This window comes from Cyprinodon tularosa, unplaced genomic scaffold (assembly GCF_016077235.1).
Source record: "Cyprinodon tularosa strain WSP-4 unplaced genomic scaffold, ASM1607723v1 ctg762, whole genome shotgun sequence".
Lineage (NCBI taxonomy): Eukaryota > Metazoa > Chordata > Actinopteri > Cyprinodontiformes > Cyprinodontidae > Cyprinodon > Cyprinodon tularosa.
The window spans coordinates 331846-351260 of record NW_024039521.1 but is presented as its reverse complement, the minus strand read 5'-3'; the positions used below and the strand labels follow the sequence as shown (position 1 = coordinate 351260).

Sequence of the window (19415 nt, the reverse complement as noted above, 5' to 3'; positions counted from 1 at the left end):
GAATGGCATCAGGTAATCTAAGCACAAGGACAAGCAGGGTATAGAAGAACAATGTAGCAACTAGGACCCCTGGTGCATGTGGTAGGGGATAAAGGCTCTCAGCATCTACAACAACAGCAAAAACGTTACACTCGTTACTGATGTAAGCTTACCAGACATGTAGAACCTGTTATTTTCCCATTTCAATCACCAAAACATGAATACCATTACCCAACCTGCACTTCCAGAGAAGAATGACTCAGTGCAACTGAACCAATATCGTCTTTGAACCATCTTTACAGATGGTGGTGTTACCAGGAAGATAAGTAAGGCATGCACAGACCAGTTGGCAGAGGTGTTCACCACTATTTTTAACCTCTCGCTGTTGGGATCTGTTGTTTAAACCTACCTTAAGACTTCTACAAATGTTGCAGTATAAATAGTGCACTGCCTTACAGGCTATGCCCTGAGAGACTTGTCTTGTCTCAGATAAAGACAGGTATCATTGCCAATATTATCAAATACTAGTTTGCATATTATGTAAAGGAATTTTTACCAGATGATCCAGTCATTAAACCCTCTTTTCAATCATTTGGACCTGAAAAAAACACCTATGAAAGAATGCTGCTTGAGGATTTCAGTTCAAATTTCAATACATGTATCCCCGAATCTGGATGAAAAACTGTACAATCTGGCTGTATGCCGTTCAGGTAGACCTTGGACTTCCCTAGAAATAGGATGAGAGGACTCACATTTGCCCTTTTATTAAAGATTGCCACTCCACAGGGGCCTCAGTCCCCTGTATCCATGACTGCTACTCCACCCACCCCACCCACATCATGGTAAAATGTCCAGGTGACATTCTATAATATAACTGATTTCAGATCATAATAGGACGGCATGCAAGGAAAAGGCTGAGCAGCTGATAGAATGGTGTAAACAGAGACACAACAACTTGGTACTGAACAGATAAAAACTGAGGACTGAACCTAATATTGGACTTCAGAACATCAAAGCACACCTAGAACTCTACCGTCTAAGGAGGAGGTAGAGAGAGTAAAGACCTTTAATTTCAGTGGTGTCAAGATTTTAAAATGATCTTACCTGGACAGCTAACATCTCTCATCAGGCAAGAAAGGCTCAACAAGACTTTAATTTCTCAGAGAGCTTAAGCTGTTGCTGACTAACTTTTATTGAGTGCCCATAGAAAGCTTTTTACCATTTTGTGAATGTATAATGGTGTGGTTCTCCAACTGCAGTAAGAAGAATTTTAAGGTTTAAAACTACTGGTGAAGGTAGCAGAATTGGCCATTGGGCTACATTACCATCCTAATAAATATCTCCACAAGCTGACTTGTATTACAAAGAGACCCCACCATGGACACCATCTGTGATACAGGTCAATTAGAACAAGGGTTGACAGATTAACATTTAGCTGCTAAACTCTATTTTGTTGAAACTGAGCCGAGACATAAACATGTGAAGCATCAACAGATAGTGTAGAAAACACAAAGACATAAACCAACCAGATATGAACCTCAATCAAATACAGTACCTGGCAACAAACAACTACAAGACAAAATAACATTTATTGATCAGACTGCAAAAATGTGTCTTTAGTATTGGGAGTAGTTTTTATGGTTTGATAAAATGGTTTTGTTAAGCATTCCTTAAAACTTCATTTTAACTCACTAGGAGGGGTTAGGTAAATTTCCTTCTGGTTAAATTTAGAAAGCTTTTAGTTGAAAGGGTTTTCTCTGAAATTCGTTTTTAATAAACCACCTATTTTACATTATTTCACACATACAAAGTGAAAGTAGATAATGATGTTAGGTTTCTGAACTTACCTCTCTCCATTCTTTGGTTCCCACACCCTGCACATATAACACGACCACTAGAGGAGAAAGAAAAAGAAGAGTGATCTGAAAACTGGGATTACAATTAATACTTTTCATCTTTAGCAGAAACCCAGTGGGTTTAAGCATGATGGTATGAGCAGAACCTGGCAGATATCACATTATTTGCTTTCAGTTCCAATTTCACTGCATTCGAATGTGCTGAAGGTGAGTAAACAATTCTTTATTAAAAGCCAATCCAGCACCCTTTAAGGGAATTTGTTTCCTTTTCTTATTCCAAAGACAAGCAGCAAATATGAGAATATAAATTATTAAACTTCCGGTTTACTTATGTATCTAGTAAACCCTCAGAATAATGCAAATATAAACTCTTCATGACATTTAGCTTATATGCTGTTTCCTGATAGTATGTATGTGACTCAAAAAACAAGCAAGAACCATTTGGACAAAACTAAACATGATCAGTAGGTAAGCTAAATACAATAAAAGAGAAAGTTTTATCTGGTTGATTTTTTATTCCGGTTTTGTTTTAAATAACAATGGTGCTTCCCCAAATCTTTATTTCAGTGAGTTGAGGTGAGTAGTTGGGTTTTTTTTGCATATGAAAATAAATAAATAAATGGAATAATTCTGCTTATTGTTATTTTCCCTATTTGTTTTCAGCTTCTGGTACCTAAGGTGCTGTTAATCACATCACTGACTTGCATCCACTATTAGGATTCACACTGCTACAGTGGTCATTCTGTCCCTCAAGTGTGCAATGTTTGTCTGATCTCATGCAATAGGGGAACCTCTGAATTTTGACTGTCAGATACAGCTAAAGAAAAAAATTAAAGAAACCATTTCATATCTGCACCTTTAGAGAAAAATTCTGCCAAAATGTCCCCACCCCTCCACAAAATAGGGTATACTGTATCGGAAGCTACCAACAGAATTTGCCAGCGGAGCCGATGAATTGACCTCTCTTCACTCGTGACCTCCACCATATTAAACAGTTGTAAGATCATCTCCGGTGATCTGTTCCAGAAGACCTGATTGGTGTGACTGGCTTCCAACACTGGTTGAAAATGGGATGCCCCCTTCCCACAGTGTAGGAACCAGCTGGTAACTACAATGAGACATTGTAGTGAAGCTGTTTTGAAGCCCTTGTTTGGTGAATAATGTCTTAAATTGTCATTGTCAGTGTCACGGATCAAAACTAGCCTACAACTTCCATATCAGTGCATCTGATGTGTTTTGACAAAGCCCATCACTCTGACATAATATCCTCAAGTATTGGTACATTTAAAACAACCAAAATAACCCTTTTTACCTTCTCCCATATTGTCCCTTCAGCACTTTGAATGGTTCTGATCCACGGACCACTGAATCACTGCCTGCCTTCCTGTGCTGGTTCTCATCCCATGAACCTGCCAAGCTGAGACTGTCTCCACCACTAACCATAATAGGGCAGAAAATCTTATAGCTCCTTAAGTTATCCGAAAAGTTTAAAATTTCTCAATTATTACCTCTGCTATATAGACTTACTCTGAGTTTCCTGAGTTGCTGAGGCGGACATGGACGATACAGCTGCTCACAACTAAAACCAGACTAAAATCCAGTCCTTCCCCTCCCATTGGACATCAATAAGTTAAGAAAATCTATATTTTTTAATGGGTAGCTTGCCAGAGTGAGTAGAATTAGTGGCTAAATACTGATTTGTTTATTAAAAAGGAGCTCCTGAACTATTTTTGCTGAGGTTTAGGAAAAAACATTCCAAATGTGTTTTTGTTGTTACAGCTGTTGGTCCCATCTTCATAATGTTGTGTTTTTGCCATCATTGTTTTACCCTTGCATGTTCTTCCAATCCGACTTCACTTGTTATACACGCTCTCACTCAAATGCGCCTGTTTGTCTGCCATCTAATGGAAGAAAGCTGGGTTTATGGACCCACAGTGCAACTTGTTTTCATAAACATTTCAGTGCTGTCACATTGACTGCATTGTGTTTATTGGTAGCTGTGGCTTAAGTAAAACCTGACTGAGTTGAACGTTACCAAAGACTCCTTTCACACATCTGTTTGTTAGAGACCATCTATATTGCTAAACTGAGGGACTACTATTTTATGTTGACTATTATTTGATGTATTCTATCTTTATTCCAGTAGCTTGTAGTGTTTGCATAGTTTATTCAAAATAATATTAATGTGACAGAGATAATTAGGTTTAATAAAAGCATCCTTTTTTGTTTTGATTCTGGTTGTCTCTGATTATTTAAGGCCAGAACAGACCAGCTGCATACGACTTTTTAATCTCTATGTCACATTGACTGTGTAGAGAGGCTCCAACTTGGGGTGGCCAGATCTGCACAGAATATTTTTACTGCTGTCTCCATTAAAAATCAATGGTTAGTGGTAGGGAGTTCTTTTTTTCCAGATGTTTCAAGTATTGATTATGGATAAAAGGGGGGATCCCACCCTAGATTACTGATGTCTCATCAAATATCTTCTGGTGATGTTTAAAACCTTCCTCTCAGTATTTTGAAAAAGCCCTCCATGAATTACCCCTGAGTATGTTTTTTTGTTCTCAAGTGGAAAAAAAGCAAATCTTTGTACCTTTGTCCCCAGTAGAAATTAATTTGAAATCAAAAATAGTTGAGCCATGCCGACTGAAGATTTCTGACCGTCTCAAAAACATCAGTTCGTAATCTCCTGCTGACACCTGGAAACATTAAATAAGAAGTCCTCTATCCTCCATCTATTTGGGTTGAGGCCAGGAATTAAGTCTAGGTTTTTCAGACACTTCTGTCATCACTGCTCCCAGAAACAATCGAGGACACCCTGCCAACAACGCCAAATTGACGTGTGAAAAAAAGTATTCAACTACTCTCCAGTAAAATAAACAGAGATTTACTCAGTAGGCACTTTATTTACTTTGCTAAGTAAATGGAGAACAAGACATCCACAATCTCACACAAATTTGATGATCTGCTCTGTTCTGCTCTAGACAGAGTTTGTCTCCCTTACTTATAATGATAGAAATGATGTGAAGGTTGTGTCAGAGTGAAAACATAACACAGACACTTTGGTTAAACAGTAACAAACCTTGAGAAAGAATCTGACTTGTTATGGGAATAATATGCAAACACTCCTCACAGACATGTTGTGGCCGTGCAGGTGAAACAGACTGAGTAAAAACATTTCAGTTGATAAATAGCATAACTCAATATATGAAATAAGAAACAATCGATCACATATACACAAATTGAAAAAGTTTCCCACTTTTGACTTGGACAGGTCATGAAAAGTTATAAAAAGAATAATAAAAAAAATCATCGGCACATTAAATAAAGCAAAGCCCCACTTATACAGCATCTCAAACCAGAACAGATAGAGAATGTTCATATGCCTATGCTAAAAAAGTAATGAGGTCTACGTTTGTCTAAATGAAAGAAAAAACACAGCAATAAACACTGTGGGACAGTTTCTATGTTGACTGAGGCAGTAAGATGTGATTCTCAGGGAGAGATCTGGGAATTTTATCAAAGTTTTTCTTCCTTTTTTCCATAAAGAGGTGCCTCTCATTGTTCTGTTGTTTGTTGCGACACTCAAAGGAGATTGATGTGGTTTCTGTCCCTCGTTGTTTTTGCGAGGCTCAAAGAGGATCACTATCCTTTTTCTGTCCTGCTGAACTCTTATCATGGGTAAAATTTTCTTTTTAATGTTACATTAATTGTTTTTGCATGAGTCTGTTCTGCTTGCTATATACGTGATGTGCAACTCCAAAAAAGGCTCTTTCCTCATGCGATTAACAGATTTTATTTTATATTTTCTCCCAAACCAGATATGTTTTACTGTGTAACCGCGTCTCTCTTCCTTTCAGACACATGAAATTGCAGTTGAATTGCTGCGTAGTCAGACTTAAATACACCTGGGAGCTATTTCAGTCTGATCTACGCAACCCCATCGCATAAAGACGTGTCCGGTGTGATCATCCCCCACTGACCTTCAATGAGAGCTAAACAGTGCAATACAATTTTCTGTCAAATCAGACAAACAATCAGATTCAGTGTGTTCTGGCTTAATACAGTAGTGACCGTTTGTAACAGCTGAGTGTACTTTGAGTTAACAACTTAAATAGACAGAGATTTTTTTTCCTTGTGGCTAATGATTAATAACTCAGCATAATTTATAAACAAAGTTATTGATATATACTTATGTTAAGAGACAACTTGGAATTTAACAGCCGGTCCAAAACTTGCAGTCACAAAGGTAAGCCACGAATAACACCTGGTAATTGAGCAAATTCTCAGTTATAATCATTTACTTAACAATCATTGTTTTATCCTTAATTTGAATTATATATTAAGTTACTATAACACCCAGTTCAAGTTATTATATACTCATAATCTGCTGATAAAATTACACAACACGTAGTTTGACGCCATAGAGGTCAATAGTAGAATCCGCTGTTCGACATGGTAGGAGAGGTTTTCTACAAAATCATTTTAAGGATATACTTATGTGCAGTAGTCAAGTTGTAAAAAAAAAATAAGAGGGATGGTGGATTCTTTTTTTTTTTGGAAGCATACATAGCCTAATCAATATAGTCTATTAACCTAGGGCGATATGCATGGTATTGTTGTTAAATATCAGGTACCCCGGTCATTGACCTTGACCAAGGCACCTTTCTGCGGTCAGACCCCCGGACTAGCATGGCTATCACTGCCCCTACATAGTTAGGGACAAATTCAGAGGACACATTTCCCACTGGGGTCAGCTTCATAGTTATGGTAGGTCACTTCCTTGATTTTACTTTGGAAAATCTTTTGGCAATTAATCCATTAAAATTTGGAACAAAACCTCACAAAACATTGCAAATGAATATCTGAACCCTTTCAAGTCAAGTATTTTTTTATTCAAATTCAATCAATTAAATTGAAACAGCTGAAATAATTTTTAAAATCAAAAAAAAAAAAAAACTGCTTGTAAAATTCAAATACATTCAAATTAGCCTGTAAATGAAATAATCCTATATATAATGTAATAATTTTCCTCACCTGTCAAATATTCTTTTAGAGTATTTATTTTATAAAATATACTGTTTATCAGAAAATCAGTATTGCTTCTATTGGCTAATTCAAAGTAAGCTAGGCTACATGCTGGCAATAAATGAGTTATAACTAATTACCTCCCCTGTCGCAGGAGCGTGCATCACTCTAAACTCTCGCCCATTGATGAGAAAACGGATTGAGATATGAACGAAAAAGAAAATTTTAAACATATTCATGTTTTTAAATTTCTTATAAATGGATGACTTAAAATTGATAGTTTTGGTGGACAGATCAATTCTAATTAATACGATTTTACTTGTATGGAGACACGTTTCAGTCAGTGTGCGATGAACAAATTCTCTGCCAATTCCTGATTTTGCCACCAACACTATTTTAGACCATTTCTGACACTTTATTTGTTAAACTTAGAACCTGGAACTTGCCGAAGATTCCCTCCCCTCCTTATTTTCATACTTACGGTCCCAGATTTATGAAATTAATACCACAATCACAGAGAGCAGGTATGATTGTGTGGAGAAACGTGCATAATTATAAAAACATTATTTCTCAAACTAAGCAGGGGAGGGAGATCTCGGCAACTTAGAACCTGGAACCTGTGGAAGATTCCCTCTCCTCCTTATTTTCAAACTCACTTAAATCACGTTGTCTTTGCCACTTGGCCGTGATGCTGTTCAAAACAACGTCACCTGCTCCGCTGGTTGTGCCACTGAGGTCGAAAATGAAATCGCGTGTGCCCTCTAGGCCACCGTAATTTACACAGCCTAATGGTAAGCAGACAGCTTGACAAATTACTGTTGATATATAATAGAAATTTACACATTCAGTGATAAAAAGTTACAGGGGATTGAAGGGGGGGATGGTCATTTAAGAAGGGGAATGATTTTTAAGATTTTTTTTAAGAAGGAAGATGTGTGTTGAAACATGACTGGAGTTTTACATCCCTGTTCCCTGAAAGTAGTACTTATTGCAAAACCAACTTCAAACCTGCCCAGTTTCTTATCCAGCCAATCAACTTCAAGAAGCCACTAAGCAAAAACTATGGCCATGAACACCAATTTTTAAAATGTGTTTAAGGTCAGGTTGAGCATCTAAGCCACTGATGTTAGGAGTAGAGTAAGCTGTTATTTGGTGAGGATATAATGTAGGGTTAGCGTTTAGACATCAACTCAGCGAAGTTTAGGGTTAATTGAACGAGACCAGTGAGGTGAACGAGGTTAAAGCTGTTTCAGCTCAACCTATCTGAAAGGCATGGAATGAAATAGAAAACAACTTTCCAAGGTTATAACATGTATAACCCTGGTTATTACAAAACTAATCCATTAGACAGAAATATCAGGTTAGATTTTACAATAACCATTATAGCAATGATTTATTATTGGTAATGTGACCATTTATTAATGTTTAAAAGATAGCTTATTAATGTTTAATGTTCATTTATAAACTGCATTTAAAACACTTATAAAAGCTAAATAGATAATTTATCAAGGGATTAAGGCCTCTGATATTAAGGTAAGGGCAGGTTGAACACCACGGGGCAAGTTAAATTAAAAATAAAGGTAATAAACCCATCAATGCTTGGGTTAGGGCTAAACCATCATGGTGGGGCTATATGATCCATTTACCTTTTATAAACCCTTTAGATGCAGACTATAAAGAGTCTTTAAATGATAATAAACTACCAGTAAATTAAATGGCCCGTTATAAACTATTAAGTATGATTATTGTAAAGTGTTACCAATTTTCTTTTCTTTATTGCAAAGTTTATATATGATTTCAAACCATCTAACTGAATAGAGGTCCGATTATCTGAAACAAAAATAAATGTTTGCTTAATTAAACAAACATACATTAAAAGCTCTAATGGGATGTTTATCTTAGCCAAGTGATGTTATTTTCTCTAGACACCATCAGCCCCTTTGTGCCCATATGAGCTTTGGAAGTTAGATTTAATGAGTTTCAGATAGTCTTAACAGGAAAGTGGTTCGAACTGAATTTTGCCCTCCTAATGAGCAATTAACAGAGGGGTGATAAGACAGATAGGTGAGCCCAGGCAGTAAATCTGTTTTCGGTTTATTTAATTCTGAGAAGACATTCTTTTCTTTGCTGGGTTGGTAGCCATGCAAGAAGTAGCATATAGCAGGTTAAATAGCTTTTGTAAATCTGATTATTAGAGTCTAATCTGTTAATGACATGCATGTTCACCTTGTAATTGAACAAATCAAAAATAAGATTAGACAAAAGAAAGATGTAGCTTGTCAATAACATACCTCTATAGCAAAAGTACTTCCAAGACTATAGAATGGTTTATCAAGAGTTTGGGCCGCAGAGGCTGGAGGAGGACTACTATTCATTTGAGTTAGTATAAAGGATGTGACTGATTGTGCTCTTTGTGGAAAGTGACAGCAAAAAGGAAGAAGCACATTTGCTCAGCTACTTTCCAGATAAAAAACAAGGCAATTCCATGTCCAACTAAAACCCAGTCTCAAAAACTCTGTCTACAGAACAGGATCAAAATGAAATATGACTGTTTCTGAAGGCAGTAAAAATCATGTTTAGTTTTAGTGTAGTTCCATTGCTTAAAAGCACAGGAAGTATTTTGTAAGCAGGTGACAGATACAATTGTACTTCATAAAAGATGGCACTTCAAATGGGAGCAGGTGGAGCCACTGGACAAAAATAAAAAATGTCTATGTATAAATATATATCAATTCCATTGAAATGTATTTATAGTATATTATGTAAGATATTAAGGTACCTTACATGCGACATAACAAATCTTTGGGAGGAATTTTGCATCTTTAATGAAAATGCAAACAGTTCAATGTCTTTATGCAACTAATTTGCAAAAATAAACTAGTTACTTTCCAGCCCTGGCCAGTAGCTGACAAAAATGAATACAATACACCCAAACAGACCAAGGATTTTACAGGTAATCTAAGTAAATAAAGGGGTTTCATCAAACTGTTACCAAGTTTTCTCTCATATTTCATTTGTATAATAAAGGTAAAATAAAGGGCAGTTTAAAAGAGTGCATGCAAGAATGTTAACAACATTATAACTCCTTACAAAAAATAACCCCCCTCCAAAAAAAAAAGTTTGTTGCAGCAAAGCAAAAGTACTTAAAACTGTGGCATCTTTCGATCCTAGGCGAAGATTTTTAAACTTATTTCACAAAGTATGACTAAGCAATATTCCAGCTGTCAAACCTCATAAACAAAGTTATACTTTGCATGTATAGTGTCAGACTATTTTGAGCCCGGAAAGAATTGTCAGCATCCCCTGTGCTTCAACACTGTTTAAGCCAAACTCTGACCCTACCATCTGAATGTACAGCTGAAATCAAAACTGATTGGACCAAACAACTTCTTGCCGATATGTAATTATCTAGCTTTAGAGAGCCTGAGTAAACTCTAGCCTCACTTCCTGTCATCAGCTGACAGGATGGTATCCCAAGTGGTTTTATTTTGCAGTAGCTCATCTGCTTCGTTTGACGTGTTGTACATTCACAGATGGTATTCAGAAAATTCTTGTTTATAACGAGTGGTTATTTGAGCTGCTTTTGCTTGTAATATCATCTTGAACCAGTCTGCTGATTATCCTTCTGCTTTTTACATCAACAAGACATTTTATTTTATACAGCTGCTGTTCACTGATTATATTCTCTAATTTTGGGCCATTTTCTGTAAGCCTGAAAGATGGCTGTGATTAAAAATCCCAGTAGATCAGCAGTTCTTATTTCAGATTTTTTTATTTTTTTTATTCAGACTGGCAAATCTGGCAGAAAAACAATGCAGCAAAGTCATTAAAATCCCCTTGTCATTGCTTCTTCTAATACCTGGTATAAAGTTAAGCAAGTCTTTTCACTACTCCTAAAGTTGTCAAAGTTGGAATTGTTGGGTTCTTGTTCAAGTTGAAAAGGTGTACTATATATGGTGTCTGTATATGTCTAACTCACATAATTATTTCTACTTATTTACCTCAGGGTAGCTTTTCACTTCCACTTAGGCTAACATGGTTACAGGTTGGCACACTGTAACATTGCAATCAAATTGGTTTCCTTTGATAAAAACAGTGTGACCAATTTATGATTTTATTAAATCGTCTTTGGAAAGTGTTTTACGATGAAATTTGATGTGTATTTTGCTATTTATATAAACTATAATGAATTGAGCATAGCTAATTACTATGAGGTAAAATACAAAAATGTTGAGGAGGTGGAAGAACAGGAAGCTCTGGAAGAAGGAGGGAGCACTAATGAACAGCATAGAGGTTTACCCAAAAGGTACTAATGGAAGGGAAGAAAGAAGGAACACCCCAGAGTTCGACTGTCACATGCAGTTTACAGATAAAAGGAAGAGGTTTGATGGCTGGTGTACAAACTAAAGATTAGATGAAATCCAAGCTCATCAGTGTGAAGTGGGGGAAGATAGTATCTGAAAGAAGGACACAGTTTTAAGGGTGCTAACTGTCAGGGTTTTTTCTAAATTACACCCCTCACATAGAGGGAGGTCACATCCCACCTAATCCAATGAAAAGCTGTCAGGGGAGAGATAAAAAAGTAGGCCAGGAACCCTTTTCTTAAACCTTAGAAGAAAGGCCACAGCAAAGTTCTGCATCAAATTAAAGGAAGTGTATTTCCTCCCTTGGAATTCAAGCCTTATTCACTGTTTAAATTGTCAAACTATGCACTGATAAAGCTGAAATACCTAAGAGTTTACTACTACTACTAATAATAATAATAATAATAACAATAATAGTAGCAATTTATTTAGTGGAACAACATATCCAGTGAGAGCTGGTGAAGTCTTTTTGACAGGTATTACAACTGTTTGAATGCAATGATTTTAACAAACTGTTAAAAGTTTGCACAACATAAATATTATGTTCAGGGTGCCATAATGTTTTACAGGCCAGTTTCATGTTTTTATTTTTTTTATTCATTCTGAAAGCATTGTTGCAAAGCAATGCATGACTTTCATTTTTGCTTTTCATAGAATGTTCATTTATTATTACTTTTGCCAGATTCAAGTTATTTCTGTCACCAAGATAATTTTCTTTCATCATACGAGGGGTAGGTTTAAAGAAATGTGTTTGAGAACATCTAATTTTATAGCTAGTAATGCAGAATCTTTGTTGCTTCCCTTTGACCCTCCCTCCACTATCTTTCTTATTCAACAATATGCAGGGGACATGCTGCTTGAGTTTACCTGTAATAAAATATCACTTTGTCATAGCCAAACAGTAACACTACTATTTTTTTGCAGTATAAAGTTCTACATTAGCTAAATTACAATCACTTGTGAATTGGCATGACCCTAGCCAATCCAAAGGAAGGTAAGTGGAGCGTTATATAATGAGTAAACAAGAGACTGATAATAACAAAACAGAAGAATTTAGAAATGACTGATGACAATTTAGAAACTAGCTAATCCAGTGTTTTTCTGTCATTACACTGTCACAAGTACAGAGCAACCAAATTAATCGGACAAAAACAGATAAGAAAAAGTAACTGGATGAACTTTTTCGGTCAAGGAAGCATGGCTGAAAGAACTTAGGGACATTGATCCAGGTGAAAATTTAAGGTCTTAATGCTTTATTCAGATTGTTTGCTAATGTCACATTTTTTAAGTTGTGGTTGTTAGTTTACAGACCTTAAGCTACAAACTATACAAGCTTTACCATTTTACATTAGTACATAGTAAAGTGACCTGTGTCTGAGTGGTGCTGTTGGGATTGTAATAGAAAGAAATCTGACATGGGTCACATTTGGAGTTTAATCCATTTATACCAACAGACAGGCATTCATGCACAAGTGCATCGGTAGAGAGATGCACTTTTTGGGGAGGTTTTTATTATTATTGCATCAATAAAATATGTTCCTTAGAATACAGTAATACCTTATCTGGCTTTAGCATGAAATCCACTGAGTTATTTTATTAGTTGGATCATTACTCTTGTTGACATCTTCTTATTTTCTAGAAAGCTGATGACAATGAGAACCTCTAGGGAGGTGAAGATAGAGTCATGTAGAGCCAATTAAAACACAAGTCAGCTTACTTTAAAATTTCAAAAGTAAAGTTTTTTTTCACACTCAAGACAGTGAAATACTGTCAGTGGGGAGGTCTACCTTCAACCCAGCTTTACCAGGTTTAGGTCTGGCTAGTTTTAGGTGAGGAGTTGCAGAAAAGATGAGTGACATTTTTCCTGCCCTTTATAACAGTTCTGGTCATCTAAAAGATTTATAGATTAAACAGCCTCGCTTGCATTCAGAGCAGCCCCTCGCCCCCACCTTGGGTCATCAGATCATCTCTCAGTCATGCTTATCCATGCATATAAGCCCTCGCTGATCAAGGCTAAACTGACAGTTAAAGAGGTCCGAGTGTGGTCTGAGGGCACCATAGAGAAACTCCAAGGCTGCAACATATGAAAACTTATTAAATATTGATGAGTATGCCATGACTGTGTCAGCGTGCATTATCAAATGCATTGAGGACGTCAGCATCAAAAAGAACATCACCACCCGGGCCAACTAACGACCCTGGGTGAATGGAGAGGTTCAGATTTCGCTAAAAGCATGGAACGACAGCAAAACCAGGATAATGTGGCAAGGCATTCGGACGATCACGGACTATAACACACCCTCCCTCCTGGTAGATGCAGCTAACACTGACTTCCTAAATAAACTGAACAACTTATTTGGAAGGTTTGAGGCTCTAAACAGCACTCATGCAGTGAAAGCCATTTCACACCAGGGGGAGGAGACATTAAACCTGGACAGAGCTGAAGTGAGGAAAACTCTGAGGAGAGTCAACCCAAGGAAGGCCCCAGGGCCTGATAACCAGAGATGGGAAGTAACAAAGTACAAATACTTTGTTACTGTACTGAAGTAGATTTTTCTGATATTTTTACTTTACTTTACTACTTTTTTTTATGGCGACGTTTTACTTCTACTCCTTACATTTTTACACAAATATCTGTACTTTCTACTCCTTACATTTTAAAAAATTGGCTCGTTACTTTAGTTTTGAATCATTTCAATGGAGTTACCATTATTAATTTTCATGTCATCAATACCAAATTCAATCTAATTGGATGGGAATCTACACTGCATTTGTTGCACCACTACAAGATGAATCGACAGATTCGGCGGTATTTATTCGCGGCAAATCATTGCAGCTTGGTGGCGGTGGCGTTAGCATAGTATTGGCAGACATCTATTTAAAATGTAGGCAACGGCATGAAAAAAGTGGTTTCTACTTTTACTTTTATACTTTAAGTAATTTTACAAGCCTGTACTTTGTTACTTTTACTTGAGTAAAGAACTTTAATCAGTACTTCCACTTTTACCAGAGTATTTTTTAACACAAGTATCTGTACTTTTACTCAAGTACGGAAAGTGAGTACTTTTGTCATCTCTGCTGATAACATACCTGGGTGGGTGTATAAGGAGTGTGCAGATCACCTGGCTGGTGTCCTCATATACATTTTTAACACCTCGCTGGACCAATCCTTAGTGCCAGCATGCTTCAAGTCTACCACCATTATTCCAGTCCCAAAGAAGCCTCAGGTCACATCACTAAATGATTGCCAGCCTGTCGCACTCCTATCATGATGATAGCTTCGAAAGGTTGGTTGAAGAACACGTAGTCTCCAGTCTGCGGCCAACATTCGACCACTTCCAGTTCACCTAGCGACGTAACCGCTCCACTGAGGATGCCATCTCTGCTGTTCTCCACCTGAGACTGGCACAGCTAAATGAGAAGAACACCTACGTGCAGATGCTGTTCCTCATCCTACAGCATCTGATGGGCAAACTGGAACAGCTGGGATTCATCGCACCCCACTGCAATTGGCTGCTAGACTTCCTCAGCAACAGACCTCAGTCAGTCCGGGTCAGACAGAACACCTCTGATGTCATCATCCTAAGCATGGGCACCCTCAGGGCTGCGTCCTGAGCCCTCTGCTGTTCACCCTGATGAGACATGATTGCGTCCCCAGGTTCCCCACCAATCACATGGTGAAGTTTGAAAACGACACCACAGTGATGGACCTCATTAGTGATGACAACTTCCTCTGCAATAGACCTCAGTCAGTCCGGGTCAGACAGAACACCTCTGATGTCATCATCCTAAGCATGGGCACCCTCAGGGCTGCGTCCTGAGCCCTCTGCTGTTCACCCTGATGAGACATGATTGCGTCCCCAGGTTCCCCACCAATCACATGGTGAAGTTTGAAAACGACACCACAGTGGTGGACCTCATTAGTGATGACAATGACCAGAACTACAGAGAGGAGGTGAAGCAGCTGGTGGACTGGTGCAGAGATAACAGCCTGATCCTGAACGTGGAGAAGACAGAGATAATCTTGGACTTCAGGAAGAACTGGCCTAACAACGCTCCACTGGTCTTTAACAGCTCAGCTGTAGAGATGGTCAACAGCACCAACTTCCTGGGGGAGCACATCACAGACACCCTCAACTGGAATGCAAACACCACCTCAATGATCAAAAGGGCACAAAAGCACATGTATTTCTTGCAGAGGATATGGAGAGCTCACTTGCCTCCACCCATCCTCACCACCTTCTATAGAAGCACCATAGAGCGCGTTCTGTCCAGCTGTCTCACTGTGTGGTGTGGAGGCTGCAGCTCCTCAGACTGGAAGAAGGTCAGCAGAGTGGTAAAAAAGCAGAGAAAATCATTGGGGTTCATCTTCCCTCCATTAAAGATATTTCATCCCAGCGCTTTGTTCCGAGCCCGTAATATAATAAATGACCCCTCACATCCCCAGCATGGACTGCTCCCCCTCTGGTAAGACACTTCGAAGCATCTGATGCAGGTCCAGCAGATTCCAGAACAGTTTCTTCCCCACGGCCATTAGACTGCTGAATGTTATATAAAATGGATTATTAAAAAAAAGCAAAAACTGAACTGAACTGAACACAATGTATTTCATAATGCTGCTTATCTTATCAAGGCTACACTTAAAAAAAAAAGAAATAGTCTAGAGAGCTGTTCTTAACAAAATTTCTTTTGGTTTACACTTGTGTATACCAAATGACAAAATAAAATCTGTTTAAGTCTAAATCGGAAAACATCCAGCTTTATAATGTTAGAGAACAGGGCTTATAACAATGCATCTTGTTTTTCATTATGTCCTCCATATCTCAGAATAGCCGAGGAACAAATTCTCATCGCAGCTAAATTACCCCACAATCAGCAAAGTTAAGAATTTTTACTGATCCTGAAGATAGTTTGCAGCAACTATGAATGTTTTAAATGTACATATACAAAGATAAATAGATAAACCTAATGTATTTTTTATTGTTCTTAAAATTTAGAATACTGTGTGTAGCTGCACGAAGAGAAGTTGTATAACTTATATAGATATGTAATAATGTTGTCAAGGCTCAAAAAGTAGGACCCACAATTCAGGCAGTCAGAATAGATGTGTTTACAAATGAAACGCCTTATTGACTGCTCAGAACACTGTGGCTCTTTAGCTGGGACCAGCTTACTGGAGTCTCTGTACAGGTAGATACTCAGGTTAAAGGGGAATCCAAAACGGAGAGTCGGGGGAAACATCCAGGGTCTTTAACAGGCAGAATCAAAACAGCAGTCCGAAACAGGAACAGGAAGAAACAGAAAGGCACATGGGGCAGTCTGATGGAGTGGTGGAGGCATAGAACTTGAAATCCTGAGGTTCTGAGTTCGAGTCCCACTCCTACAGATTGCCACTCTGGGTCTCTGAGCAAGAGCCTTAACCCAACACTGCTCCCTGGGAGCCCCATGATGGCAGCCCACTGCTCCTCAAGGTGATGGATTAAATGCAGAGGTAAATTTCTCAAATGTGACACCAATAAAGTTAAATTAAAACTCAGGATACTGTAATCAAAAACACAACTGGGTACGCTAGAGAGCTCTCACACACGGCTCAAATAATATGGAACTGATGGCTGAAAACAGGCAGCCTAAATAGGAATTGGAAAATCAGTTAAGAAGCACTTCAATGCCAGAGTGTTAACCTTAGAGGTATAGTGGAGGATTTTTGTGAATTTTTGAAAAGGCCTGCCATATCCACTTTTTAAAAAAATGCACATGCACAACCCTATACCTGCTCCTGAGGTGGAAGTTAGGAGGACCACCAAGTGGTAAACCCTAGCCCTCAAGACTCCCAGCATTGTTTGCTTACTCTTTTGTTTCATTCAGGATTTAGATGCTCCTTGGTATTCTGTTTCTGAGCAAACCTTCCTTCAGCCACAATTCTCTACAAACTTGCTTTGAATTTTCTGATGCAACAACTGGCAATCAGCTACTGACTCCACAGTCTAGTCTCTTCGAACCTGATCCGCCTTCTACTTGCTCTCATTCTATTCTTGCCTCCTCTGCAACAACCAATTGGGATTCAGGCCTTCAGCTCCAACACCCAGATCCAGGGTCGGACTGGTAATCTGTGATACTGGACATTGGCCAGCCTAATTTCAGCATGCGAGGACCGGTCCTCCTTAAATTATTCTGGCCCCAACATTTACTCTCCGGCCAAAGCACCTACCTGTGACAGTAAATAACTCAAGGAGCTCAAGAAGTAATGCAATATTAACTACCTAAATAATGCATGCAGTATATAAAGCCCTTCCTTGTCATGCACACACTTGTAATTTTCTTTTTCTTCAAACTGTAAAATCCTATTTCTTCAAATTTCAAAATCCTTGCAAGAAACTAACTTATAATAAACTAAAATGCTTTTTTTAACCAAACTATGACGTTCCTCTTACGTTTATGCAAATTTATGTTAGAATATTTTGCAAAACTATGTGGCGGTGCATGATGGGGTTTTGCATCAAAAACAGCTAACATTTCTTGTTTCACATGCATTGTTGCGAGTTTGGGATGTTTCCCAATCTGGCAGTTTAGGGTGGCTGTCTATGGGTATAAAAATATTTTCTTTAGATTTATGGCCTGAGAGATCAATAGACTTTGGTTCAAATTGGGTGAGATTTCGTATATATCCAGGTGGTTTATGAAATTTTTGGGGGTTGAAAAACGAGTCAGTGACATCTGGCAACCCTGCTGATGCGGTGAGTGGGGATGTTACGCAGCAGCAGTCACTGTTGCGTCCGTGTTACTAACCAAAGCCAGCAAAACCGCTTTAGTCTTGGTAAATGTTGTTGTGTGATGCTTGAAGATAAATCGGTTAATCTACAATGTGTATTCATGCTGTGTTTTACACTTGAGACGGTTGAGAGGCGGGGTACACCCTGAACAGGTCACCAGTCTATCACAGGGCAACACAGAGACAAACAGGACAAACAACCATTCATGCACACACTCACACCTAAGCAGAATTTAGAGAAGCCATTTCACCTAACAGCCATGTGTTTGTACTGTGGGTGGAAGCCAGAGTACCCGGAGGGAACCCACGCATGCTCAGGGAGAACATGCAAACTCCATGCAGAAAGACCTCAAAATGGGAATCGAACATTCTTGCTGAAAGGCAGCAGTGTTTCCACTGCCCCGCCCCAAATTGGAGTTATTTTAGTTTTAATTACATTATCATGATTTACTCCTTAGGGATTCTTTTATAATTTATTTGACTTTGGTTGTGGGCAAGACACTGTCTGAATTGCGTAATGAGTAGGTAACAGTAGAGAAGCTGCAAAGCGGTGTGTTAAACTATGACTATGCTTCCTTGTCTGCACACTGGCTTGTCAGCTTGAAACTAATCTGCTTGTCCTTCCAGAGTCTCTGCAACATCATGCTTGTTCTGAGTACATAAGTATTGCAAGTATAAAACATAAGTAAAATCATTAAACAACTATGATTTAAAGTAGCTATTAAGGTATTAAATTAGATTTTGTGAGGAACTGCACACGTCATCTGTCTATTTAACTACACATGCATAGCTGGTTTCTTGACCACTAGATGTTCCTGCATTGAAAAAAAGCAAATCTCATGGTTGGACAATACAGCTTTATAAATAAATGTGTAATGCAATTTCAATTAAATCAATCAGATTGGAACATTTTATAATTAAAGGATAAAAGTAAAACGAAAATACCAGGTGAGATTATGTCAAACTAAGATCTGTTGATACTTTTGACAGTGCCTATGAAGATTTTACGACGGAGTATTAGGGCCACACATGAAGAGAAAAAATATTTTTGCCATGAAGAGATTAAACTCGACATGTCGAGTTTAAAGTCGACATTTCGAGAATAAAGTTGAAATGTCATGTTGAGTTTAATCTCGACGTGTCGACTTTAAACTCGACATGTCGACTTTAAACTCGCCATTTCGAGAATAAAGTTGAAATGTCATGTTGAGTTTAATCTCGACGTGTCGACTTTTAACTCGCCCTGTCGACTTTAAACTCGCCATTTCGAGAATAAAGTTGATATATCGTGGCGACTTTAATCTCGACATTCCAAAGTTTGGAGAAAAGAGCAACCGCGCTCCACAGCTGCAGTCTGCGTTTGGAGAGTGAAGGTAGTCTTTGACGTGCTGCAACTGTTTAATCATCACAGGAAGCGGT

At 38.2% G+C, this 19415-nt stretch overlaps 1 protein-coding gene across 1 annotated transcript in view; it reads right to left on the bottom strand.

Annotated features, from left to right (window-relative positions):
- LOC119773514 (copine-9-like) overlaps positions 1-19415 on the bottom strand; it is a 165129-nt gene that overhangs the window by 106935 nt on the left and 38779 nt on the right. Inside the window, exon 4 of the mRNA XM_038270498.1 lies at positions 1827-1873. Within this exon, the coding sequence (XP_038126426.1) occupies positions 1827-1873 (47 nt within the window). The remainder of the gene's footprint in view (positions 1-1826; positions 1874-19415) is intronic.